General features: G+C 39.3%; 1 protein-coding gene across 2 annotated transcripts; it reads left to right on the top strand.

The window, feature by feature from the left end:
• Positions 1-1,661: 1,661 nt before the first annotated feature.
• On the top strand, positions 1,662-22,344 carry LOC132110035 (nuclear GTPase SLIP-GC-like). Of its 2 annotated transcripts, XM_059516621.1 has the most exons (19): positions 1,663-1,743; positions 4,354-4,383; positions 4,484-4,564; positions 5,696-5,786; positions 5,898-6,135; positions 6,262-6,477; positions 6,614-6,802; positions 6,925-7,103; positions 7,328-7,364; positions 12,441-12,524; positions 12,613-12,694; positions 12,834-12,967; positions 13,077-13,244; positions 13,375-13,538; positions 13,770-13,893; positions 14,656-14,764; positions 20,487-20,620; positions 20,894-20,972; positions 21,652-22,344. In XM_059516621.1, exons 2-19 carry the CDS (start codon positions 4,371-4,373, stop codon positions 21,705-21,707), a joined length of 2,178 nt encoding a protein of 725 aa, XP_059372604.1. In that variant the 5' UTR covers positions 1,663-1,743; positions 4,354-4,370; the 3' UTR covers positions 21,708-22,344. The 2 variants fall into 2 exon arrangements, with proteins under 2 accessions (XP_059372605.1, XP_059372604.1); XM_059516622.1 differs by lacking the exon at positions 20,487-20,620 and having other exon boundaries at positions 1,662-1,743.
• Positions 22,345-23,802: the final 1,458 nt, after the last annotated feature.

Genomic DNA, 23,802 nt, shown 5'->3' with positions numbered 1-23,802 from the left:
GGACTGGCTTTGAATGAACTAGAACAGGCTTGACTGACACAGGAACAGGGGAACCTCCCTCACAGCTTCCTTGAGCTTGACTGCTTCAGAGCACTTGGTAGACTCAGATGTGACTGTGAAGGATTCAGCAGAGTTTGAGGCTGGAACCAGCACAGAGGCCTCAATGGCAGATGCAGCAGCTATGGCCACCCTCATTCTTCTCGCTCTCCTTTTCTCAGTGGGAGCCAGAAGATGATCAGGGACTTGACTTGATGGATGAGGGAGAGTGGGGTGATCACTGTAGGTGGACTCTAGTGGTGTAAGTATCTGCCAATCCTTACGGTGGTGCAAATAATTGGAAAAGTTCCAAAAGTCAAAGATCCTCAATTGCTCCATCTCCCACTGAGGCAGTGGATCGTCTAAACAGAGGTTGAAGACATCCTTAAGGGCTGCATCCTGGTACTCAAGGCCCCTGGACATAGTCCAAAAGAATTGGGCAAAGGCCCTCACCTCTTGCCCCTGCTGCCGAAGAGCACCCAGGCCTTGCTGGCGGGCCAGTCTCTCCTGAGCATTTGCAGGGGGTAGGATCTTGAGACTCATTCTGCTGGGTCCTCACTTGGCTGGTTCAGAACCCTGACACCTTTGTCTTCTCAGGTGTAAATCACAATGATAATCATGATAGTTGACGCCTACTCACAAATGACTTTTACCAACAAAAAGTGTCTTAGAAAATTTAAATCAATATATTGTTTTCTGTGAGTGAGTAAACAAGAGGATTTTCACATAATTTAGAAAGAAAAATTCTAGGCTACAAGCTCCAGTTCTCAAAAATCCCGGGAACCATTGTTCTTTATGTGTTTTATGGTATTATTCAAGTGATTTTACATTTTTCGTTTTTCACTAACCACGCATAACATTTTTTTTCTCAAAAACACAATCATGTACATACATTCATTTCACATATTATTATAGCCCAGTTTGTGCTGATTACAGTGAGATTAGACTTTAGCAATTTAGATATTTATAAGAAACTGAAAAAAGCACAAATGTCAGGGCATGACAAAACTTCTCCAGGCCCCAAAAATACCCTTAGACTCCAGAGGGTTAATCATTTTGACTTTTTAAAACCTCTTTTTGGCTCGTTTCATCAGTAAAAGTAAACATGCCTAATGATTCTGCACACCTGAATATAAGTAGTTTGTTACTTCCAGTCTTCATGGACCATTATACATCACTTATAAATGATTAAATACAAAAATATTAGTAGTTATTAAGATTGATGGGGTTTGGAATTAGTAAAATGAGCTTGAAAAAATATATTATCAGAAAATCAACTTGCCTAATAATTATGCATGCGGTGTATACACACACATTCATACACTATATGGACAGAAGTATTAGGACAAACCCTACACATGAACATATTTGACTACTTTAGCCTTTTCTGGGAGCACTAATCTCCTCTAGATAGCTATAGCATGTAAAGAGATTCTGGAGAATTGCATTGTTGGTGTCTCAATACTTAATAAGCCTGGCTCCATTCTGGTATGCAACTTCCATTTTTCACAATCCATTCAATAAAAAAACTAAACAAAAAACATATGTTGATAGTATAAGGTTTGTTTATTCTTTCGACCTAGAAACACCAACAACACAGAGTCCAAAGCCACTCCTCAAACTCCACCCTCATGTGTTTGATATAAAAATCTCGCTAGCATAATTCATACAGACCCTGAGCGTGAAAAGCTGTGATTTCATTTCAGAGTAAGTACTGTACTTATTGTTTGTTTAAGTGTTGCATAGTTAACTTGTATTTGTTATATGTTTTCATTGCCTTGAATGACACACCATTTTTCATTTTTATGTCTTTTTTTTTTGGTAATATAACAATACATTTTCTTTTTGCTTCTGATTTTTGCTACTCAAATTTGAGTGAAACTGTAAGGTGTTACCATCAAATATGACAGATCAGATAGGAAGAAATATCTAAGTGCAGATTGTGTGTTTAAGACCTAATGTTCAAGATGTAATCCATCAGATAAAATTGTGATTTAAAAATACACATGAATGTTGAAGTGTGAAACAAGCACGGCATACAAACTTTATACAATAACAAACAAACTCCGGAGGTTTAAATACACTTGCCAAAAAGAGCAATGAAAAACAACGTCTTTTTCTAGTTTTCTGTAATTTAGTTTCGTGTGGCGTCCACTTCCTGCAGTGTCCTTCAAAAGAGCAGTCTAAACCTGTCTGATCCAGTCTGAACCAGTCAGGGTGGGGTACATTCGAAAAGAACATGACTCAAGGAATCACATGATAATAAACAAGACTAATACATTTCATATTTAAAGATATGGCACTAATACAAACAGCCCTTACGAAAGGGCTATATTTACCAATATATTTCTTAAAATATATTGTGATATATTGTAATATATTATTTTCCCTTTTTATTTTCTAATATATTATATATTTGAATACATTTAATACATACATATATTACATACTATATTGCAAAATATACAAATGATTGCCGCTTTCAATATATTGCAATATGTTGGAAAAAATAAATATATATAAGAATATATGCCTAATATATTACATGATATTTTCCAATATACTGCAATATATTTTTGTTTCATAAGGGAGACACAAACGTAACTGTTTTCAGATTTATTACAATTACGATATGCTTGTTTCTACAATTGTGCAACTGAACATTTGATCAATTATTAATTATCAAAGCAATCCAGATTCACTAAGACTTTAGTTCATATCCATAATTAAATATAAACTGTGCCCCACTCTGACATACAGCGCACAGACTCATATTAACCTTTACGAAAAATAAGTTTATTCAAGTGTGTTATTAGTATACTTCTTTTAAACTAAAAATAGTAAAGTATGCTTTTAGTTTACTTTTTATTTACTTCTCAGAAACTGGTTTTATGTACTCCTCAGAAATATACTTAAAATGACATTCTTGAGCTATACTTCTAGAATCTGTGTTTTCATTATTATTATTATTCAGTAGAGGGTGCTAGTACACATCTTCTGCACAGGATTTCCAAAAAAACACATAAGAAAAAAGAAACACCAGATACTAACATGTAACATGATCATCTGACATGAACCAGCATCAAAACTGTAACTTTGTGGAATAAAATGACGACCGGAGTGTTTGTGGTGCTGATCGACTCTTTTACCTGTTGATCATCATTCTGAAACCAGTTCAGTCTTTTTTCAGCTTTTGTTCAAAATGCCAATTCTTTATTTTTTTATGAAACACAAAGTGTTTTAAAAAAAAAAATAATGCATGAAGCTAGAATAAAATGTTTTTGTTTACAAGCAGATACCCTGTTCTTTCTTTTGATGTTTTGTATGTTCAGACATTCATAAAACAAAATATATACACAATAAAACCTAAATAGGGACATAGTATATACTTAAAGTATGATGTAAAGCTCACAAAAAATTGATATTGAAAAAGATATTGTGAATGTGAAATCTGTTATTTAAAAAAAAAAAAAAAAAAAAAAAAATTTAATTTATTTCGTTTTGGATTTATTTTGTTAAAATAATATCTAGTATATTTTTATATATTATATATTATACTAGTATATTCTAGTATATATTCTTTGTGTTTATTTATTTAATGGTAAGGTCATTTCCTGAGATGCCACTAGTTGCGGTTTTATTTTAACAGTTAATAATTTATAATGCTAATAAAAAAAAAAAAATACCCAATGTTTTTATCATGTGTGGTGCTTTGGTTTAGAATCGGTTACTTCATATTATTTTAATACAACCATGTTTAAAATCTGTTATTCTGGATGATAACTTGAACGAATATTTAGTCTGAGTACCTATTTGTGTACATTTTTCACAAGCTCAGAGATAAAGTCCGCGGGAGCGGGCGGGAGTTGAACACACAGGGTGCGGGCGCTGGCGGGCCTGAGCATACATTCAGTGGGAGAAAACAGTCCCACGCAGCGCTCTACTTCAAAGTATTTAATTAGTAAACGATCAGTATACTATACGTTCACTTTTAGTATAATTGCAGTACGAACTACAAGCATAGAGGTAAACTAGTAGTGAACTCAAAGTTTGCTACTGTTATACTTAAAGTATACTTAAAAGTATACATTTATATACTAGAAAGTGGGCCAATTTAGTCCCAAGCAGTATTGAAACAGTACACTTACAAGTATACTACTAGAACACTGATATTTGTATACTTGCTACATAAAGTATAGTTATATAAAATATATATTAAACTTTACTTAAGTATACTTAATAAAATAAACTTGAAGTATACTACTTTTTGGTAAAGAAATGTATGTATGATAATGATTTATTGTCTTTTTTTTCTAGGCATTGTTCACTCCACAATGACTAGCCATGGTATGAAACAAGTTCTCTTGTTACTGCTTTACTGCCTGATTCCATAATCAATCAATCAATCAATCAATCAATCAAAATATTGTTATAAATTCTCTGATAGGTACTAAAAGAAAGCGTAGTAATGAAGCATCTGGCTCAGGTGCAAAGCGACCTGACAACAGTTCACAGGAACTTACAACAGGTAAGTATGTTAAGTTAGTAAGTAAGTTAATTTTATATTAAAAAGTATAAAATGCAGTAACAACAACAAAACAGCATAGTAATTGATGTTAGTGTGAACAACATCTTCTCTTTTAGAAAGTTTCATATATGGCAAAATTTTATTGATGTTCCTGATGATCAAGAAAGCCATATTGTATTTACACATTCATGCATATCACGTTTGAACTACAATATTTCACACTTGTTATATACGTCACTATATATGCATCAATGCCTGAAGCAATGTTTTAATTTAGCCCTAAGAATTATTAGGTATTCATTTCTCAGTGGTCAAATTATCTTTGAGTAAAAAGAAAAAAGGCAGCATTGTAATAATTTACTAAGCATGCATTGATACTTAAAGGGTTAGTTCACCCAAAAATCTAAATTATGTCATTAATAACTCACCCTCATGTCGTTCCAAACCCGTGAGACCTCCGTTCATCTTCTGAACACAGTTTAAGATATTTTAGATTTAGTCCGAGAGCTCTCAGTCCCTCCATTGAGCTGTGTGAACGGTCTACTGTCCATGTCCAGAAAGGTAAGAAAAACATCATCAAAGTAGTCCATGTGACATCAGAGGGTCCGTTAGAATATTTTGAAGCATCGAAAATACATTTTGGTCCAAAAATAACAAAAATTACAACTTTATTCAGCATCGTGAATGCATTCACAACAGACACGGAAGAGAAGACAATGCTGAATAAAGTCATAGTTCTTGCTATTTTTGGACCAAAATGTATTTTTGATGCTTCAGAATATTCTAACGGACCCTCTGATGTCACATGGACTACTTTGATGATGTTTTTCTTACCTTTCTGGACATGGACAGTAGACCGTACACACAGCTTCAATGGAGGGACTGAGAGCTCTCGGACTAAAATGGTTTGGTATGACATGAGGCTGAGTCATTAATGACATATTTTTGGGTGAACTTACCCTTTAATTTAACTTTAAACATATAAAAATTTATGCAATATAAGGTAGCAATACTCCCGCAATTCAAATAACTATAATACTAACAATGTTCCAAAATGCACTGCTATATCATGGAATTTCTTTGAGTCCTCAAAACATTCTCATTGTGAATTCTCTTCACTTCCCAACACAGATTTGATCATGAAGCAGACAAAGGATGTAATAAAAAATATTAAACAAAAAATTGCAGTCCAAGACTCAACTGACTTAAAGGCCTATATTATGTAAGTGTTGCTCAGTTTTAAACATTGTTTGTATGTGTTAATCAAAGTGTTAATTTGAAAATATTTTTGCGAAACAGCGTTCAGATACCTCTTTTATATTATTATATACAGTGACCAGATTTCAAATATGGATATGATGAACAAATCCAATACAAACAGGAAGAAGGTAACGATAGGAATTTTTGGAAGATCTGGAGAAGGTAAGAGCTCCCTTCTAAATGCAGTCCTTGGAGAAAGATATCTACTTCCGCCTGGTTCTTCCGGTGCATGTACAGCCATTACTACACAAGTGGAAGGAAATCTGAGCGACTCCAACTACACAGCAGAGATTGAATTCATTTCTAAAGAGGTTTCACTTTCAATATTCAACTTTTTGTGATTGTTTTAGTAAGACAAAAATAATTGGTGAGGTGAAGGTAATACTTCGCCGTTGTGGAATATACTGTATGTCTGTATGTATCATGTATCTCTGCAGGAGTGGGACAGTCAACTCAGAGATCTTTTATCAGATTTGTCTGATAAAACTGAGGACAAGAATGACGACATGACTAAAATTGCAATAGAAAAGATTACTGCACTGTATGGTGCTAATGCATTTAAGAAAACTCTGGAGGAGCTCAAAAAAGATGCAAAATCTGCTAAAATCGATGAACTTTTGCTTATGGAAAAAATGCCAATTTCACATTCTAATGTAAGTTTTAGAAAGCAAAATTAATTTTATATAAATTATTTCAAACTTTTCAAATGAAATGACTTAATTTGACATTTTAAATTTATATAGTTCAGTGTCTGTTTCCTTTATTCAGCATCATTTGATTATTTAACAGAGCGTCAACTTTGCCAAGGAGATTTCAAAATTCATACAGCACAGTAGATCAAATCCTGGTAACTGGTATTGGCCCATTGTGAAGAGTGTAGCCATCAAGATTCCAAACCCTCTCCTAGAGCACATTGTCTTTGTTGATATTCCTGGGACTGGAGACTGCAACAAGACTAGAGACAGCCTATGGAAATCTGTAAACACAAGATGTTTTTATTTACTTTTCATTAATAGCACATTTTTTATTATCAGTGGAATGAATCATGCAAAACAGATTTTAAAGGGCCTACACTGTGCTAATATTTATCAATTCCACAGAAACTAGGAGAGTGCTCTGTAGTGTGGATCGTTAGTGCCATCAACCGAGGCACTACTGATGAAGACCCCTGGGAAATATTAAAACACTGCGTTTACTACATGACACAAGCAGGAGAGTGCAAAAGCATCAACTTCATCTTTACCAAGACTGACGATATAGATCCAGAAGAATACATTAGGTTAGAAGTAAAAGCTCTTTATTAAACCTGTATCTTGTACGACAATTAAAGCACATTTAAATATACAAAAACAATAATAACAAATTTAGTTAAAAAACATAATAATAATAATAATAATAATAATAAATAAGTAAAAGTAAAACTCTAGCGTTGTTACATTAAACTTTCATTTTGAAACTTTTTCACAACTGCATTTTATTTATTTATTTGTTTTTTATTTTCAGAAATGAATGGCCCAGTGAAGAGGAAAAACCAAACAAGGTTTGAAAAATTACAAAGAATTATCTAAAAATGTATTTACCAATTTCCAATTACGTGTGGCTTAGGTCTGGGAATTTTTCTCCAAATAAAAAACTTTCAGGAACATGAAAGGGCATTGAGACCATTTGGGAACGCCTTCAGCGTGACCACGCTCTGAATCACATGTATAAAGGCAAGATGGGTGAGACATCACGGACAGGGCGACATAGATACCAGGAAGTATAAAAGCATGTTGGGTGGATACAGCAGCAGCTTCTGTCATTCAGCGAAGCAGTCTGTGTCTGTATGTCTTATTTACCATTGTCTGTCGCATTGTCCAAAGAAATCACAAATGCCAAAGTGTAAAGACAAATCTGTTATGCATAAGAGGGGTGATGAAAGCAAGCAACAGTTTAGCCTTCCATTGTTTGTCTGGGAGTGAAGCACCCTGAGTCATCTCTTGAGGGAGCTGACTGCCCACATTGCGAGTGCCTCTTGCTGCGGACACTTCGTTCTTGGAGGACTCTCTTCGAGTTGGGAGCTGGGTGAGTCCTTTTCTTCCCCCCGGGGAGAGTGTTCAATGCTCAGGATGTCGGGGTGTCGATGAATCCCCTCAGTCCGCACATTATGAGGAGCTTGTGGAGGTGATAACTCGCACAGTGGCCAAACTAAATATAGATTGGCCCGCCAAGAAGCAGGCTGAACAGACAAAAAGTAAGTTATACGAGTGCTCCCTCCATGCAGGGGTTTGCCTTTCTTCCCCAATCTCCACACCAACATGTCCACATCGTGGGCAAGACCATTCTCAGCCTGCCTCTTTAGTCCCTTGTTCATCTATAATTCTAATGCAGTGCGACTAAATGAGCACTGATATAGGGCAATGCCCTGGGTTGAGCAGACACTTGCGAGCCATCTATCTCCTGGTGTGGCATCGTCGCTGAAAGCCTTGGCACTGCCCACCAAACCACTTCATATTACATTGGCCCTGGTGGGCAAAGGGTACATGGCTTCAGGTCAGGCTGGTGCTTGCCTACACACTATGGCAGTACTGAAAGCTTACCAAGCAGACCTACTAAAGGAGCTGAATGAGGGAGAGGAAGAGAAAGACAAAGATATCAAAGAGCTTTGGCGATAGGGCGGTCTATGGCGACCTTAGTGGCCATGGAGAGGAATTTTTGGTTGACCCTGTCTGATATCAAGGAAAAGGACAAGGTCTTCCTCTTCGATGCCCCGCTTGCGCCCTCTGGCCTGTTTGGTGAAGCCATCAACTCTGTCATCTACAGGTTTCAACAGGCCTATAAGGGGAAGAGCGTAGTCCACCTCATTACATGGTTCCTGTATCTCCTCAGTGCCCTCACTAGGCTGAGCTGTTAACCCGGCCACCACCAGCAATACAGGCTACACTAATCTGACTGTCAAGAAGTTTCTGCTGGGTCTGATGGCAGCTGCGTCAAATGGGATACCCTTTGGCCTGCTATACATGAGACCCCTGCAGTGGTGGCTCAAGACCAAGGGGTTTTCCTCGAAGGGAAATCTGCTTTCCATGATCAAGGTCACAAAGCATTGCTTTTGTGCCTTAGACATGTGGAGGAAACCCACAGGGCCTGGTGCTGGTAGCTCCTCATCATTGCATAAAGCTAACAACAGAGGCATTCCTCAACGGCCAGTCCGTCTGCTGCTAGTAGCCTTGTTCTGGCTGGGCCGAATATGGTTATCTGACTCTCTGTTGGAGATTGCCATCAGGAGTTATCTTCTCTCACAGGCGGGCATCTATCACCCCACCAGAAGTTGTGGAAGCTGGGCACGCCTCATAGCTTCCAGTCTCTCAACTGAGGTTGTTTAGACCATCCTCCAATGTAGAGATCCCTCAATGAGAACACTTTATTCCCTGAAGGGGAAACTTTTCTGTGTGGGGATCGCCAGCTCTACCCAGTTAAGCGCCTTGTTGGTTCAGTGCTTGAGTTTCTGCAGACTTGATTCTCCACAGGGTTGACCCTGTCTACCTTGAATGTGTACGTGGCAGCCATAGCTGCTTACCACGCCCCTCTTGGTGGTCAGTCTGTGGGAAGACACTCCCTGGTTACATGTTTGCTTCATGGTGCGCTAAGGCTGAGGCCCTTGGTACACCCTTGTGTCCCCCTGTGGGACCTGGCAGTACAGTCGTGGCCAAAAGTTTTGAGAATTACATAAATATTAGTTTTCAAAAAGTTTCCTGCTAAACTGCTTTTAGATCTTTGTTTCGGTTGTTTCCGGATGTACTGAAATATAATTACAAGCACTTCAAACGTTTCAAAGGCTTTTATCGACAATTACGACATTTATGCAAAGAGTCAGTATTTGCAGTGTTGGCCCTTCTTTTTCAGGACCTCTGCAATTTGACTGGGCATGCTCTCAATCAACTTCTGGGCCAAATCCTGACTGATAGCAACCCATTCTTTCATAAGCACTTCTTGGAGTTTGTCAGAATTAGTGGGTTTTGTTTGTCCACCCGCCTCTTGAGGATTGACCACAAGTTCTCAATGGGATTTAGATCTGGGGAGTTTCCAGGCCATGGACCCAAAATTTCAACATTCTGGTCCCCGAGCCACTTAGTTATCACTTTTGCCTTATGGCACGGTGCTCCATCGTGCTGGAAAACTGTTGTTGGATTGTTAGAAGAAGTTGCTTTTGGAGGGTGTTTTGGTACCAGTCTTTATTCATGGCTGTGTTTTTGGGCAGAATTGTGAGTGAGCCCACTCCCTTGGATGATAAGCAACCCCACACATGAATGGTGTCAGGATGCATTACTGTTGGCATGACACAGGACTGATGGTAGCGCTCACCTTTTCTTCTCCGGACAAGCCTTTTTCCAGATGCCCCAAACAATCGGAAAGGGGCTTCATCAGAGAATATGACTTTGCCCCAGTCCTCAGCAGTCCATTCACTATACTTTCTGCAGAAGATCAATCTGTCCCTGATGTTTTTTTTGGAGAGAAGTGGCTTCTTTGCTGCCCTTCTTGACACCAGGCCATCTTCCAGAAGTCTTGTCCTCACTGTGCGTGCAGATGCGCTCACACCTGCCTGCTGCCATTCCTGAGCAAGCTCTGCACTGGTGGCACTCCGATCCCGCAGCTGATTCCTCTTTAGGAGACCATCCTGGCGCTTGCTGGACTTTCTTGGACGCCCTGAAGCCTTCTTTACAAGAATTGAACCTCTTTCCTTGAAGTTCTTGATGATCCTATAAATTGTTGATTTAGGTGCAATCTTAGTAGACACAATATCCTTGCCTGTGAAGCAATTTTTATGCAACGGAATGATGGCTGCACGCGTTTCTTTGCAGGTCACCATGGTTAACAATGGAAGAACAATGATTTCAAGCATCACCCTCCTTTTAACATGTCAAGTCTGCCATTCTAACCCAATCAGCCTGACATAATGATCTCTAGCCTTGTGCTCGTCAACATTCTCACCTGAGTTAACAAGACGATAACTGAAATGATCTCAGCAGGTCCTTTAATGACAGCAATGGCATGCAATGGAAAGGTTTTTTTGGGATTAAGTTAATTTTCATGGCAAAGAAGGACTATGCAATTCATCTGATCACTCTTCATAACTTTATGGAGTATATGCAAATTGCTATTATAAAAACTTAAGCAGCAACTTTTCCAATTTCCAATATTTATGTAATTCTCAAAACTTTTGGCCACGACTGTAGACTTGGAGGGTCTCTGCAAAGCTCAGTTCGAACTACTTGAGGAGGTTTCAGATCGAGTCCTGAGATTTAAGTCTATCTTCCTATTAGCCATCTCATCACTGAAGAAAGTCTGAGACTTGCATGCCCTGTCAGTGGCCCCCTCCTTCCTAGACTTTGCACCTGGTTTGGCCAAAGCTTATCTGTACCCCAGGCCGTCCCTTAAGTACCCTCTTCTGGGCCACAGCCTGTGGTACTAAAGGCCTTCTGACCTCTTCACTTTCAGGATCCAGACACATACATCCACAAAGCTGCCATGTGGAGGAAGTCTGACCAGTTATTTGTGTGCTATGGTCCGTTCTAAGGCCTTCCTTTCTGTTGTGGGTTTGCAGGATATCTGTAATACTGGTGAGCTCGAGTTTCTCCTCATTGTCGCATAAATCTTTCAGCTCTTACTATAGATTTTTGGGGTAGTCGTGGCCTAGTGGTTAGAGAGTTTGACTCCTAACCCTAGGGTTGAGAGTTTGAGTCTCGGGTCGGCAATACCATGACTGAGGAGTCCTTGAGCAAGGAACCAAACCATCAACTGCTCCCTGTGCTCTGCAGCATAAATGGCTGCCCACTGCTCCATGTGTGTTGGCAGTGAGGGCATTTCATTCCTGATGCAGCTCGAGTTCCTGAAGGGAATGTCTCTAGGTTACATATGTAACCCTAGTTCCCAGAAGGAACGAGATGATGCATCTCCTGCCATACTTCCGGCATCCCTGCGAGTGCTTACTGTATTTCTCAATCCAAAAGCTGCCGCCGTCTTCACCGCACATGCTTATATACTTCCTCTTCTCTACATCACCCCTCTCATGACATCTCGCCCATCCATTGGACTGATTACACACGTTATTCAGAGAATGGTCACACTGAAGGCGTTATATAGAATAGTCTCGATGAAGCATCTTGTTCCCTCTGGGAACTAGAGTTTCATATGTAACCTAGAGACATTTTATTAGTAAATGTTGAAATTACCATTAAGTATAATATATGCTGTACAGGTGTTGTTCAATGTTAGTTTATTTTAAGGTTATAACATTATGTGGGGGCGGCAGTGGCTCAGTGGTTCATGTAGGTTGTCTACAAACTGGAAGGTTGGTGGTTCAATCCCTGGCTCCACCTGACCGAGTGTCGAGGTGTCCTTGAGCAAGACACCTAACCCCAGCTGCTCCCGACGAGCTGGATGGCGCCTTGAATGGCAGACACCGCAGTCGGTGTGTGAATGTGTGTGTGAATGGGTGAATGTGAGGCAAAAATTGTAAAGCGCTTTGGATGGCCATGTGGTCTGTTGAAAGCGCTATATAAATGCAGTCCATTTACCATTTACCATTTATGTTAACAAATGAAACCTTACAGTAATTGTATTGGTAATAATTTTCCAGGATCTGAAAACAGCATGTATACGCAAGAGGAACATCTGTTCCAAAGAGACAGTGACAGAAAGCTTTGAAAATTCTAAATTAAAGGTATTATGTTAATATATGCAACATATATTAATTTGGATATTGCTTCTTTTGCTATGTACAGACTTGTGTGTTGTTCTTATTATTACAGAAAAAGATGATTCTAAACATTTTTACTGTAAGCACAAGGGCATTTTTTGACAAAACATTATGTCTGGAACACAGTGACACAGGTAAAGTATCACCTCTGGGAAAATAACCTTTTACTTTTTAACCAACTATTTAAAAAGTTAACAAATCTAAAATGAAATATTCATATTCATTATTTAAAATATTTATTAATTAGAACAAATTAATTTGAACAATCTGTAGAAATCCCAAAGCTGCAGGATGTCCTGAAGAATCTTAACAACAGCATCAACAAAGACCTGGCCAGAGATTATGTCAATGAAGCAAAGGGAATTTTATCCTTAATTAAAAGTGTGCAGTCGGAGACAGGCAATGTGGTACAAGTTATTTATGTGCTCAGAAACCTGACAATGGTTACGATATATCCATTTAATATCTATTGGCATCTATTAATATACATGAATCTGTTGTTTGAGTGTTCTTTAGGTTCAGACAGGGGTCCACAATAAATTGGAACAGAACCTATGTAAGGCACTGGAGAAGTTAGGTTGGCAGTTTGACATGCTTTGTTGTGTTCTGGAAAAGTGTCTCTCTGATGGAGTGGAAGAGTCAGAGAGATTATGTCTTACCAGTGCATGTTCCATTATATCACCTGTAAGTGTAATTCTGTTGTTTTGAAATGTAGTGCAAAAATGTGATTTTCAGTTTGCTTGTTTTTTTGTTCTTAATTCTTCTTCTTATTATTATTATTAACTGCAGTGCTATTTTATGCATGATTGTTTAGAATTTACCTCACGGCAAAGGAGGATTCCATAAAATCCTCAAGGCTTTGTGTAAAAATGATGGCTACCATTGGTCAAATGCATGGGGTATAGACTTGGATCTAAACATGGCTTTGGCACAACACATGCACAAAAACATTGAGGAGGAGTTTGATTCAATTTTTCCGTAAGTTCTGTTTTATTGCCTGATTTTGTTAAATGATGTAATGAAAGTAATATACATGTCAACAATTTATTCATTAGGACATGTCTGTCAGAAGGTGAAAGATGTATTAAAAACACAACTTGAAATTTTACATGGTTTTGCTAAATAGTTGTATGGGTAAAACTACAAATATTTAAGTTAAAAAAAGTGAAAAACAGTTCTATATGCATTGCAATCTTTCTGTTGTTTTAGAGTCCATTGCAAAACAGGGAAATCAGTGCAAGAACAGATTGAAAAATTCAGTATCATCCAAAGTGACACTGAGCACCCCAGAGCTTCAATGTTTTATCACATTGACAACTTCATCAAAAGAGAGGTGAGCAGTATTACCAGATCTTAGGAAAACAAGAAACCTGGGGTTATCAAAAATTTCATATAAACAATTTATAAAACATCTGCATGCATGAAAATGTCACATACAGATTATCTCACTTTACAGATTGTTAAATTTGGTAAAACATTTTTTTTTTCAAATTTCTCTATAGCAAACAAGAGGCTGAAAAAAATTGTATTAATAAAAACTAGACCATTTCACATATGAGACTGTTAATGCTTATGCCCGTCTACATATTAATTTATGCTTTTATTGTTATCCAACAATTCACTTCTCAATATGTACCATAGCACAATATAGCAAGACCCATCACTAATCCCTACAGTTTGAGCCACACTCTGTAAGGTCATTGTTAATTGCTCTAGGTAATCTCCTTTTAACATATTTGTCAGTGGTGTGCTTGGCCCCACAACTATTCTTAAATATACAATGCTGCACAATTTAAAATGATCTGTTTACAAAGTGACATTAAAGGCACAGTATGTAAGAATTTTATTTTTAAATAAAATATCCAAAAACTTCTAGAACAGTGTTATATAATTTGCTGACATGTGTACTTACATTATCCCAAATGTTCCGAAGAATGTTTAAATCCAGAGAAATAAGCAATTTTAACCAAAAAAATAAATAAATATTGTGCCTTTAAGTAGCTGCTAAATACAAAACTTGTAACACTATGCATGTTATAATTTCTATTTAAATCATGTTGTTACTTTGTGTTTACTACTTTAATTGTCTGATAAGGAAATCAAACTCAAGAGGAAGCTCAAAAGAGAAGTTATTGAAAGAAAGAATGAAATCTCCTTATCTATCACAAACATGATTAAGGATGCAATGGTTCCCTATTATGCAAGTAAGCAATCACTTACAATTTATGGACTACCAGACTAATTTTGTCTTATCAAAGTAATATCTATATTAATTTATGTTCATTAACATCAGCTTATACATTTGTTAAAATGAATTAACAATGAAAAAATTTTGTTAATGTAAGTCAATTAAAATACAGCTGTTCACTGTTCCTTTATGTTAGTTAGTTCATTGAGCATTACCTAATGTTAACAGATAGAACATTTGATAATAAAAATGTATTAGCAAATGTTGGCATTAACAAAGATTACGGGATAATCAACTAGCTGTGCATTAAACGATTTGAATGCACGATGTGTAGGCAAAGATCCACCCGACACACAATGGAGTATGCTCCGCAAAGTATATTCAAATCATTTAATGCACAGCTACACAGAAATGTGTTTGTGAAGTAGCCTACCTGTTTTTGCCTTTTCCTTGTGTTCTGTTTTAGTAACTCTTTTTCCCAGTTTAACTTCAGTTTGGTAAGTCCCTTATTAGTTTCATCTCGGTTACATATGTAACCTTCGTTCCCTGAAGGAGGGAACATAGACGTTACGTCAGAAAGAGAGTGATGAATGGGATCTCGCCTGAGAGCCCAATCACCTTTAAGTGGTTACAAAACGAGCCAATGGTACACAGGGTACCTTGGTCTGCGGAGTTTGCATTGCGAGCTCCGCCCCGCAGTCTGGGTATATAAGAAGCATCGTGAGCACCTGCCAGTGACCCGGCCGTTCAGCGGAACAGCGATGTGGCAAGGGGACGTAACTAGGAGGAAGCTACACTCCTGAGGAGCTCTCACCCCTAGGGGGCATGGCAGGTCTTGAGCCTGATAAGCCAGGACAATAGCATCCACTATCCAGTGGTATAACCTCTGCTTGGAGAAAGCCTTTACCTTCTGCAGGCCTCCGTAACAAACAAAGAGCTGGTCTGTGGTCCTAAGGCACTGAGTTCTGTCCACGTAAGTGCGGAGCACACATACTGGACAAAGCAGCGCCAGGGCTGGGTCTGCCTCCTCCAGGGGCAGCGCTAGCATTTTCACCACCTAATCTCTAAAGGAAGTCGTGGGAACTTTGGGCATGTACACAGGCCGGGGTCTCAAGATAACGTGAGAGTTGGCCGGCCCGAATTCCAGGCACGCTTCGTCAACTGGAAATGCCTGCACGTTCCCGACCCTCTTCACCGAAGCCAAAGCCGTCAGAAGTGCAGTTTTCAATGATAGAAACTTTAACTCTACTGAGATCAAGGGTTCGAAGGGAGCCCTCTGCAGTGCCGATAGAACCACTGCGAGGTCCCAAGAGGGGACTTGCTGAGGGCGAGGTGGATTGAGCCTCCTGTCCCCTCTCAGGAACCTGATGATCAGATCATGCTTCCCAAGAGACTTACCTTCAACAGGGTCATGGTGAGCCGAAAAGGTGGCCACATAGACCTTCAGGGTGGAAGGAGACAGCCTTTTTTGCCAACCTTTCCTGCAGAAAGGAAAGCACTGACCCGATCAGGCATTTCCAGGGGTCCTCACGACGTGAAGAACACCAAGTGACGAAGAGGTTCCACTTCAAAGCATAGGCGTGTCTGGTGGACACGGCTCTAGCTGAAGTGATGGTAGCTACCACCTGAGGTGGCAAGGTACCTTAACCTTCCACGACCTGTCCAGAACCCACACATGTAGGTTCCAAAGATCGGGACGTGGGTGCCAGAGGGTGCCCCGTCTCTGAGAAAGAAGGTCTTCCTCAGTGGAATTGGCCAGGGAGGGGCTGTCAAGAGGAGTACCAGATCGGGGAACCAGGTCCGGCTGAGCCAAAAATGTGCAACCATGAGGACCTGCTCCTCGTCCTCCCTGATCTTGCACAACGTCTGTGCAAGAAGGCTTACTGGGGAAAACTCATACTTGAGCAGCTGTGTGCCAGAGTGTCTGTGCCAAGGGTGCCCTCGGTCAGGGAGTAAAACAACTGGCAGTTGGAATTTTCTGGAGAGGCAAACAGGTCTACCTGAGCATCTCTGAAGCATTCCCAAATCAGCTGTATGACTGACGCCGGAGATGCCCCAGGAGCCTCTGAAACAGTTTCAGTGGAACCACTCTCTTGCCCTCGAATTGTCTCAGGCAATTCAGTAGTGACTGCACGCGCTCGTTCGTAAGCCGCACAAACGTGTGGACCGAGTCTATTTCCCTACCGAGAACAGAGATCCTCTGCACAGGGAAGAGTTTGCTCTTTTCCCAGTTGACCTGAAGACCCAGCCGGGTGAGGTGTCAGAGCAGCAGATCCCTGTTCTCGCACAACCGCTCGAGAGTGAGCTAGAATCAGCCAGTCATGGAGGTAGTTGAGGATACGGACACCTCGTTCCTAGACCATTTCACATATGAGACTGTTAATGCTTATGCCCGTCTACATATTAATTTATGCTTTTATTGTTATCCAACAATTCATTTCTCAATATGTACCATAGCACAATATAGCAAGACCCATCACTAATCCCTACAGTTTGAGCCACACTCTGTAAGGTCATTGGTAATTGCTGTAGGTAATCTCCTTTTAACATATTTGTCAGTGGTGTGCTTGGCCCCACAACTATTCTTAAATATACAATGCTGCACAATTTAAAATGATCTGTTTACAAAGCGACATTAAAGGCACAGTATGTAAGAATTTTATTTTTAAATAAAATATCCAAAAACTTCTAGAACAGTGTTATATAATTTGCTGACATGTGTACTTACATTATCCCAAATGTTCCGAAGAATGTTTAAATCCAGAGAAATAAGCAATTTTAACAAAAAAAAAAACATATTGTGCCTTTAAGTAGCTGCTAAATACAAAACCTTTAACACTATACATGTTATAATTTCTATTTAAATCATGTTGTTACTTTGTGTTTACTACTTTAATTGTCTAATAAGGAAATCAAACTCAAGAGGAAGCTCAAAAGAGAAGTTATTGAACATGATTAAGGATGCAATGGTTCCCTATTATGCAAGTAAGCAATCACTTACAATTTATGGACTACCAGACTAATTTTGTCTTATCAAAGTAATATCTATATTAATTTATGTTCATTAACACTCGAGAGTGAGCTAGAATCAGCCAGTCATGGCGGTAGTTGAGGATACGGACACCTCGTTCCCTGAGAGGAGCCAGGGCTCCCTCAGCGACTTTCGTAAAGACATGGGGAGACAGGGCCAACCCGAAATGGAGAACCTTGTACTGAAATGCATGCCCCTCGAAAGCAAACCGAAGAAATACTCTGTGTAGAGGAAGAAAGGAGAAATTAAAGTACGTGTCCTTCAGGTAGATTGTTGCAAACCAATCCAACGGACAAATGCATTCGAAAATGCCCTTGGCCATTAGCATCTTGAATGGAAGTCTGTGAAGAGCTCGGTTCAAGGCACGCAAGTCCAGGCCGTAACCCACCTGTTCTCTTGGGTACTATGAAGTAGGGGCTAAAAAAGCCAGACTTCGTGTCGGCTGGAGGGACCGGCTCTATCGTGCCCTTGCCAGCAGGGTCGCGACCTCCAAGCGCATGACAGGAGCATCTTTGCCCACCATCATCGCGCAAACACCTTGAAACCTGGGGGGACGCCGGGCGAACTGAATTTGAAAGAGCCAGTGGATGGCCTGGGGAGCTCTAGCCAGGCTTCCAGAAACTGATCCAGCGGGGTCAAGGGAACTACAGGCGTACCCACAGTGGGGCAGCGAAGTGGAGCAGACAGCCCCGGCATTGGAGGAGTAGCAAAGAGGGCATGAGAAGGCATTGTGTTCTCGAGCCGGCTTTGCATGGAAACTGGCAAGGGGAGAGGAGAACGAGAGCAGTGAGGAAGCACGTCGCCAACTGTCGTTCGTGGCCTCTTGGGACCCGGAGGTAGAGGAAACAGCTCTTAATGAACAAAGGGTTCTCCCCCAGCCCTCCTCCAGGGGAAGGAGTGGTCCAGCTACCATCTCCTGATGAGCTGAAGTCCCCAACTCCTGGTCACCCGTCTCAGGAACGCCGCTTGGCCTGATGTTTGGCAGGTTTAGGGACAGAGATGGGCTGCGCTGCCCTTCGGCAGCCATCTCCTCCCTGTGGCCGGAGTGAAGGCTGTGGCCAAGCTGGAGTGGCGGAGTCTGCAGGGGGGCGCCCTCGGTGATGAGAAGGCTGAGGGGAGCAGCAGGCCGCCGGGTCAGGATGGCCTCAGACTGCTTCTGGGCGGCAGAGAACTGCTGGGCAAAATTCTCTTCCACGGTGCCGAAGAGGCCAGCCTGGGAGACCGGGGAGTTGAGTCCGATCAGACTCCCTCATGTCTGCCAGGGTCAGCCATAGGTGGCACTCCTGGACTACCAAAGTGGACATCACCTGACCCAAGGAGCACGCAGTAACCTTCGTCACCCGGAGAGCGAGGTCGGTAGCAGTGCGCGCCTCCTGCAAAACCCCTGGGTCAGCACTGCCCCTGTGCAGCTCTTTGAGCAGCTTGGCCTAGTAGACTTGAAGGGTAGTGGAAGTGACTAGTTCATGGAGGGCAGGGTTCATGGAGTGCAAGGCAGAAGCGGCCTGACCCGCAGCTCTGTAAGCCTTGGCCACAGCATGGATATATATGTATAAATAAATCTTCTCACTGTGCAATTTTGGGCTGTGCCAGACAAAAGATGGCCATCATGAAACAATCGTGGTCATGGCACATAAACAGTGGTCCAACATCATACAGTGAGAAATATAAAGACATTTTCACAGTCTTGTGATCAAAGACAGGCTGCTATTATTTTCTGGCATTGTCTTACCTTCTGAGTAGCAAACCAAAATGCATCATGATGATGTATTGATCAACGTGACATGTCACTAAAAGTTAAATACCACAGAGGTGGAAAAGAGTAATGACCTTTACTAACTTGTGTTGTAGCCTACTATTCAGTAAGTGCCATCATCATACAGTCTACAGACATGCCGCACCAAAGTATATTATATAATAATAATAATGTTTAATTTATATATTTCCTTTCCCAAGCTCAAAGACAAAAGCTTCACAATTACAAAAGCAGATAAAAAAAATCATGTCACACATAGAAAGACAAAAGTCCAGAGCATGTTATTACAGTTGCATACCACAGTAATAATACAGAATTGTAATCACGATCAATAATAATAATTAAAACAGGTAGTATTGGTTGAACATATAGGTTTTGCGTTTAGACTTACATTTGTGCAGTGTAGTTGTCCGAAGAGCCAGGGCCAATGAGTTTCAAAGTTTAGGAGCAATATAGATGACAGGAGAAATCTCAGAACACACTTCCAGATGATCGAAGTGGACGAGAGGGAATATATGGAGAAAGGTCAGAGAGATAAGTAGGTGCAAGGCCATGGGGTGACTTAAAAGTATGCAGAAGAATTTTATAAATGATATGAGAGGACACAGAAAGCCAGTGGAGGTTAAATAAAATAGGAGTGATATGCGTAGACTGTTTAAATTCTCACAGCAGAGTTTTAAGTATATTGCAAACAGGAGATGGACCGTACTTGTAATCCAGGAAAAAAGAGCATTACAGTAAGTACAGTAAATCCATGTGACAATGTTATCTTTTAATTTTATAAGATCACTAAAATTATCATCTGTAGCAGGCTTTAAGGGGAACTGCTTTCAAATAAAACAGTAAATAATTTGTAAAACAAACAAACTATTTTTTTATATGTTGTATCATATATATGAGTTATATGAATGAAAGGTTATATAATGAATTATTATAAAATGTTGCTTATTTTAGAAGCTGCACATTTCCATGGAACCGGATCCATGAAGAAAATGCAGAATACTCTGACAGAAGCAATTGAGAATTTAAAACATGACATGTTCAAACAGGCAAAAGCAGAAGTGCTTAGGAAGTTCAGAGATTTGGAGGTATTTGTTTCAGAATACTTAACATATGATGATTTTTACATTTACACCAAGTGAGTACCCTTTAGTCTGGAGCTTTTTCATTTATTTAAAGTTTAAACTTCTCTATGACAATGATTATGAAATTAATTATTATAATAAAAGTGCTCTGAATATAAGTAAACATTGTATTTTGAAATATAAAACATTGCTCAGTTTCTTCAAACTCATAAACCTCACAGATGTTTCTTAACATGTCAAAGTATGTGTTATTGAGTGTATGTCTTCTTTGAACAGCAACATATAAAAGATACTCTAGAGTATGGATTACAGAGGGCAATACTCTTGCTGTCAGAAACTGACAAAATCAAACTGGGTAAGAGAGACTCCTATCTTGTTCAAAGTAACTAAATCTAAATTAACACTATTTAGACATAATCCAGCTGAGATTCATGGTAACACCTTCTATGAAGCCCGTATTTATAATACATTATAAGGGTATTCATAAGAGATCTCATGAATAATCATAACAACAATTATATACATCATAATACTTACGTATTTGTGGTTTTAAATTTAAGAGTATGATTATTTATAACACACAATGAACACCATATTAAATCTACTTCATTTAAAGTATAATGGATTGTATCATATCTTGACATTGTTTATTTCAGATCTGCACAGTATCTTACTACATGTCTTTTACATTGTCCCCTTAATCAATTGACTATAAGCAACTTTGCAACTACATGCCAACTAACCCTCATTAGAGTATTAATATCCTCAAGAATGGTAGAATCTAATATGGTGGAATAAAATGATGTATAGTCAGTTTATCTGTTGGTTGACCATCGGAATAAAGTGTTAGCTTATATTTATAGTAGCAGACATACTAATACTCCACTGACCACTAGTTGATATGTAGTTATGCCTTAAGAATACCCTCATAATGTATTATAAATACAGGCTTCATAAAAAGTGTTACCAAATTCATCAAGTATAGCTGCTATATTAAAAGAATATGTTGCTATTCTGTGATGTATCTTCTCTAGATGTTCTTGAAGATATTAAAGAGCTTGAGAACATTTTACAACAACTGTGTGACTGAGCAAAGAGCAAGCAGTACAACCAACATGGAACAAGGAACATTGCATTCTTCAGTTTATGTTTTACCGCTTATACATTTTCCAAAATATATTTTCCAAAATAAAATGGCACTGCTTTTGTATCAATTGCATAATGTTAGGGCTATCTGTATTAGTATAGTGTTTACAGACACTTAATGCATGGGTAAGAGTGTAACTTCAGAGGAACTTTTAAGGATACATAGTATTTTTTTTAACACAAAACAGATAATCTAACAATCTAAAAGGGCTAGGCTTGTGAGCATTCCCCTAAATATATTTCCTCTTTTGGTATTACATTATTTTATACATTGTTTAGGAATGGGGATTGAATGTATATAATAGCTCTGGAGTTGTATATGCTACCAATATTGACTTGTATTATAATTACTGCATGTGGGCCTTGTTTTCTGTGTATTTTTGGTTCTTTTCAAGTTTTCCCTAGTCTGTTTAATAAGTCATCCTGTTCACCTGTGTTCATTCAATTATGTCATTAGTATCTCCCTTGAGTTTGTATAAATTCTCCCCATTTCTGTTTTGTCCTTGTTGGTTATTATTTGGGTCCTCGATTCTTTGTGTTTTTGCTTTGTCGATTATATTAAAAGACTGTTTATTGGTTTACTCCTGTATTGTGCCCTCTTTAGAACACAGCACCGTTACAATAATGGTTTAAACACTGTATTAAATATTTAGGTCTGGAGATTTAAAAAGCTATCTGCCATTTATCTTCTATTATATACTTTGCAAAATAATTTTTATATTTATGTAGCCTACATAATAATATTCTTTTACACTGTAATTCTTTTGTTTTTAATTTTTGGCGTGTTTGTGTGATGCGGATCCCTGTGTGTAATAAGCAATGCGCTCTTTAAATAACAAAAAAAATATTGCACCATTGACTTTAGACTTTATACCAGGTTTGAGTTGGTCTATGGCGCAGTCTATATTCTGCTCCTTAAAATAGCAATGTGCCAGCAATGTGCCTGAACACACCACTTTTTTAGACCAGCTCGCCCATGGGCGTACAAATAGGCGCAAATGCATTTGCAAATTAAATGACGTGGTGCTAGACGGGAACTAGCAAACACACTTCCGCTGCACCTTGCGTTGCATTGCGCCAGGTATATGATAGGGCCCTTAGTCTCTTTACCATGTACAGTAGCATACAGTCATCTCAGTCACCATCAGCATCACAGGCTCTAGAAAGTGCATTTGCCACCATGTTCTCTGAACCTTTCTTGTGTTGAATGGTCAAGTTATATTCATGCAGACAAAGTGACCAGCGTATCAAACGCTGATTGAGGTTGCACATGCGGAAGAGAAAAAATTGACTGTTGTGGTCAGTATAGACAAAGAGACGCATACAACTACCATCAACGTAATCTTCAAAATGTTTGAGTGCCATGGTACTGTAATTTTGTTGACACATAGAGAACTTCTTAGAGAAGTAACAGACTGGATGTTCTACTCCTACACAGTCCTCCTGCAGCAGGACAGCACCAGCTCCCACAGCACTTGCATCCACTAGTAGCTTAAATGGAAAAGTAATATTAGGAGCTGAAAGAACTGGAGCATAACAGAGAAGATCTTTGGCAGCAAGAAAAGCATTCTCACGCTGTGGGGACTCCAAACTAATTTCTTCACAGAGCTAAGTAGGTCAGTACGGGGAGACACCACTGTTGCAAAGTTTTTGCTAAATCCACAGTGGTATCCCGCCATTCCCAGAAACCGGCTTAACTTATGCTTGGTATTTGGAGCAGGAAATTCAACAACAGCAGCTACCTTAGCTGATATGGTTCTTACGCAACCTTGACCCACCTTTTTCCCAGGGTAAGTTACCACCGCTTCAGCAAATTCACTTTTTGCTAGATTCAGAGTAAACCTTGCATCATTTAACCTGCTAAACAATCTCTCAAAGCTACAGATGCGGATTTTCCAATCACCTGAATAGACCACAGTGTCATCCAAGTAGGCTTCACAGTCCCACAATCCTGACAAAACTTTCTGCATGAGCATCTGGAATATGGTTGGGGCATTTTGCTTCCTAAGAGCCATAAAATTGTACTGGAGGAAGTTTTC

This window comes from Carassius carassius, chromosome 29 (genome assembly GCF_963082965.1).
Source record: "Carassius carassius chromosome 29, fCarCar2.1, whole genome shotgun sequence".
NCBI classification, from domain to species: domain Eukaryota; kingdom Metazoa; phylum Chordata; class Actinopteri; order Cypriniformes; family Cyprinidae; genus Carassius; species Carassius carassius.
The sequence above is the reverse complement of the archived record's forward strand: the minus strand, read 5'-3'. Positions and strand labels throughout refer to the sequence as shown.

Excerpts from the sequence above, each read along its gene's own strand:
- LOC132110035 (XM_059516621.1), top strand. Across the intron at positions 14,765-20,486 it reads AATGGTTCCCTATTATGCAA|AAGCTGCACATTTCCATGGA; the intron begins GTAAGCAATCAC and ends TGCTTATTTTAG. Across the intron at positions 20,621-20,893 it reads GGAAGTTCAGAGATTTGGAG|CAACATATAAAAGATACTCT; the intron begins GTATTTGTTTCA and ends TTCTTTGAACAG.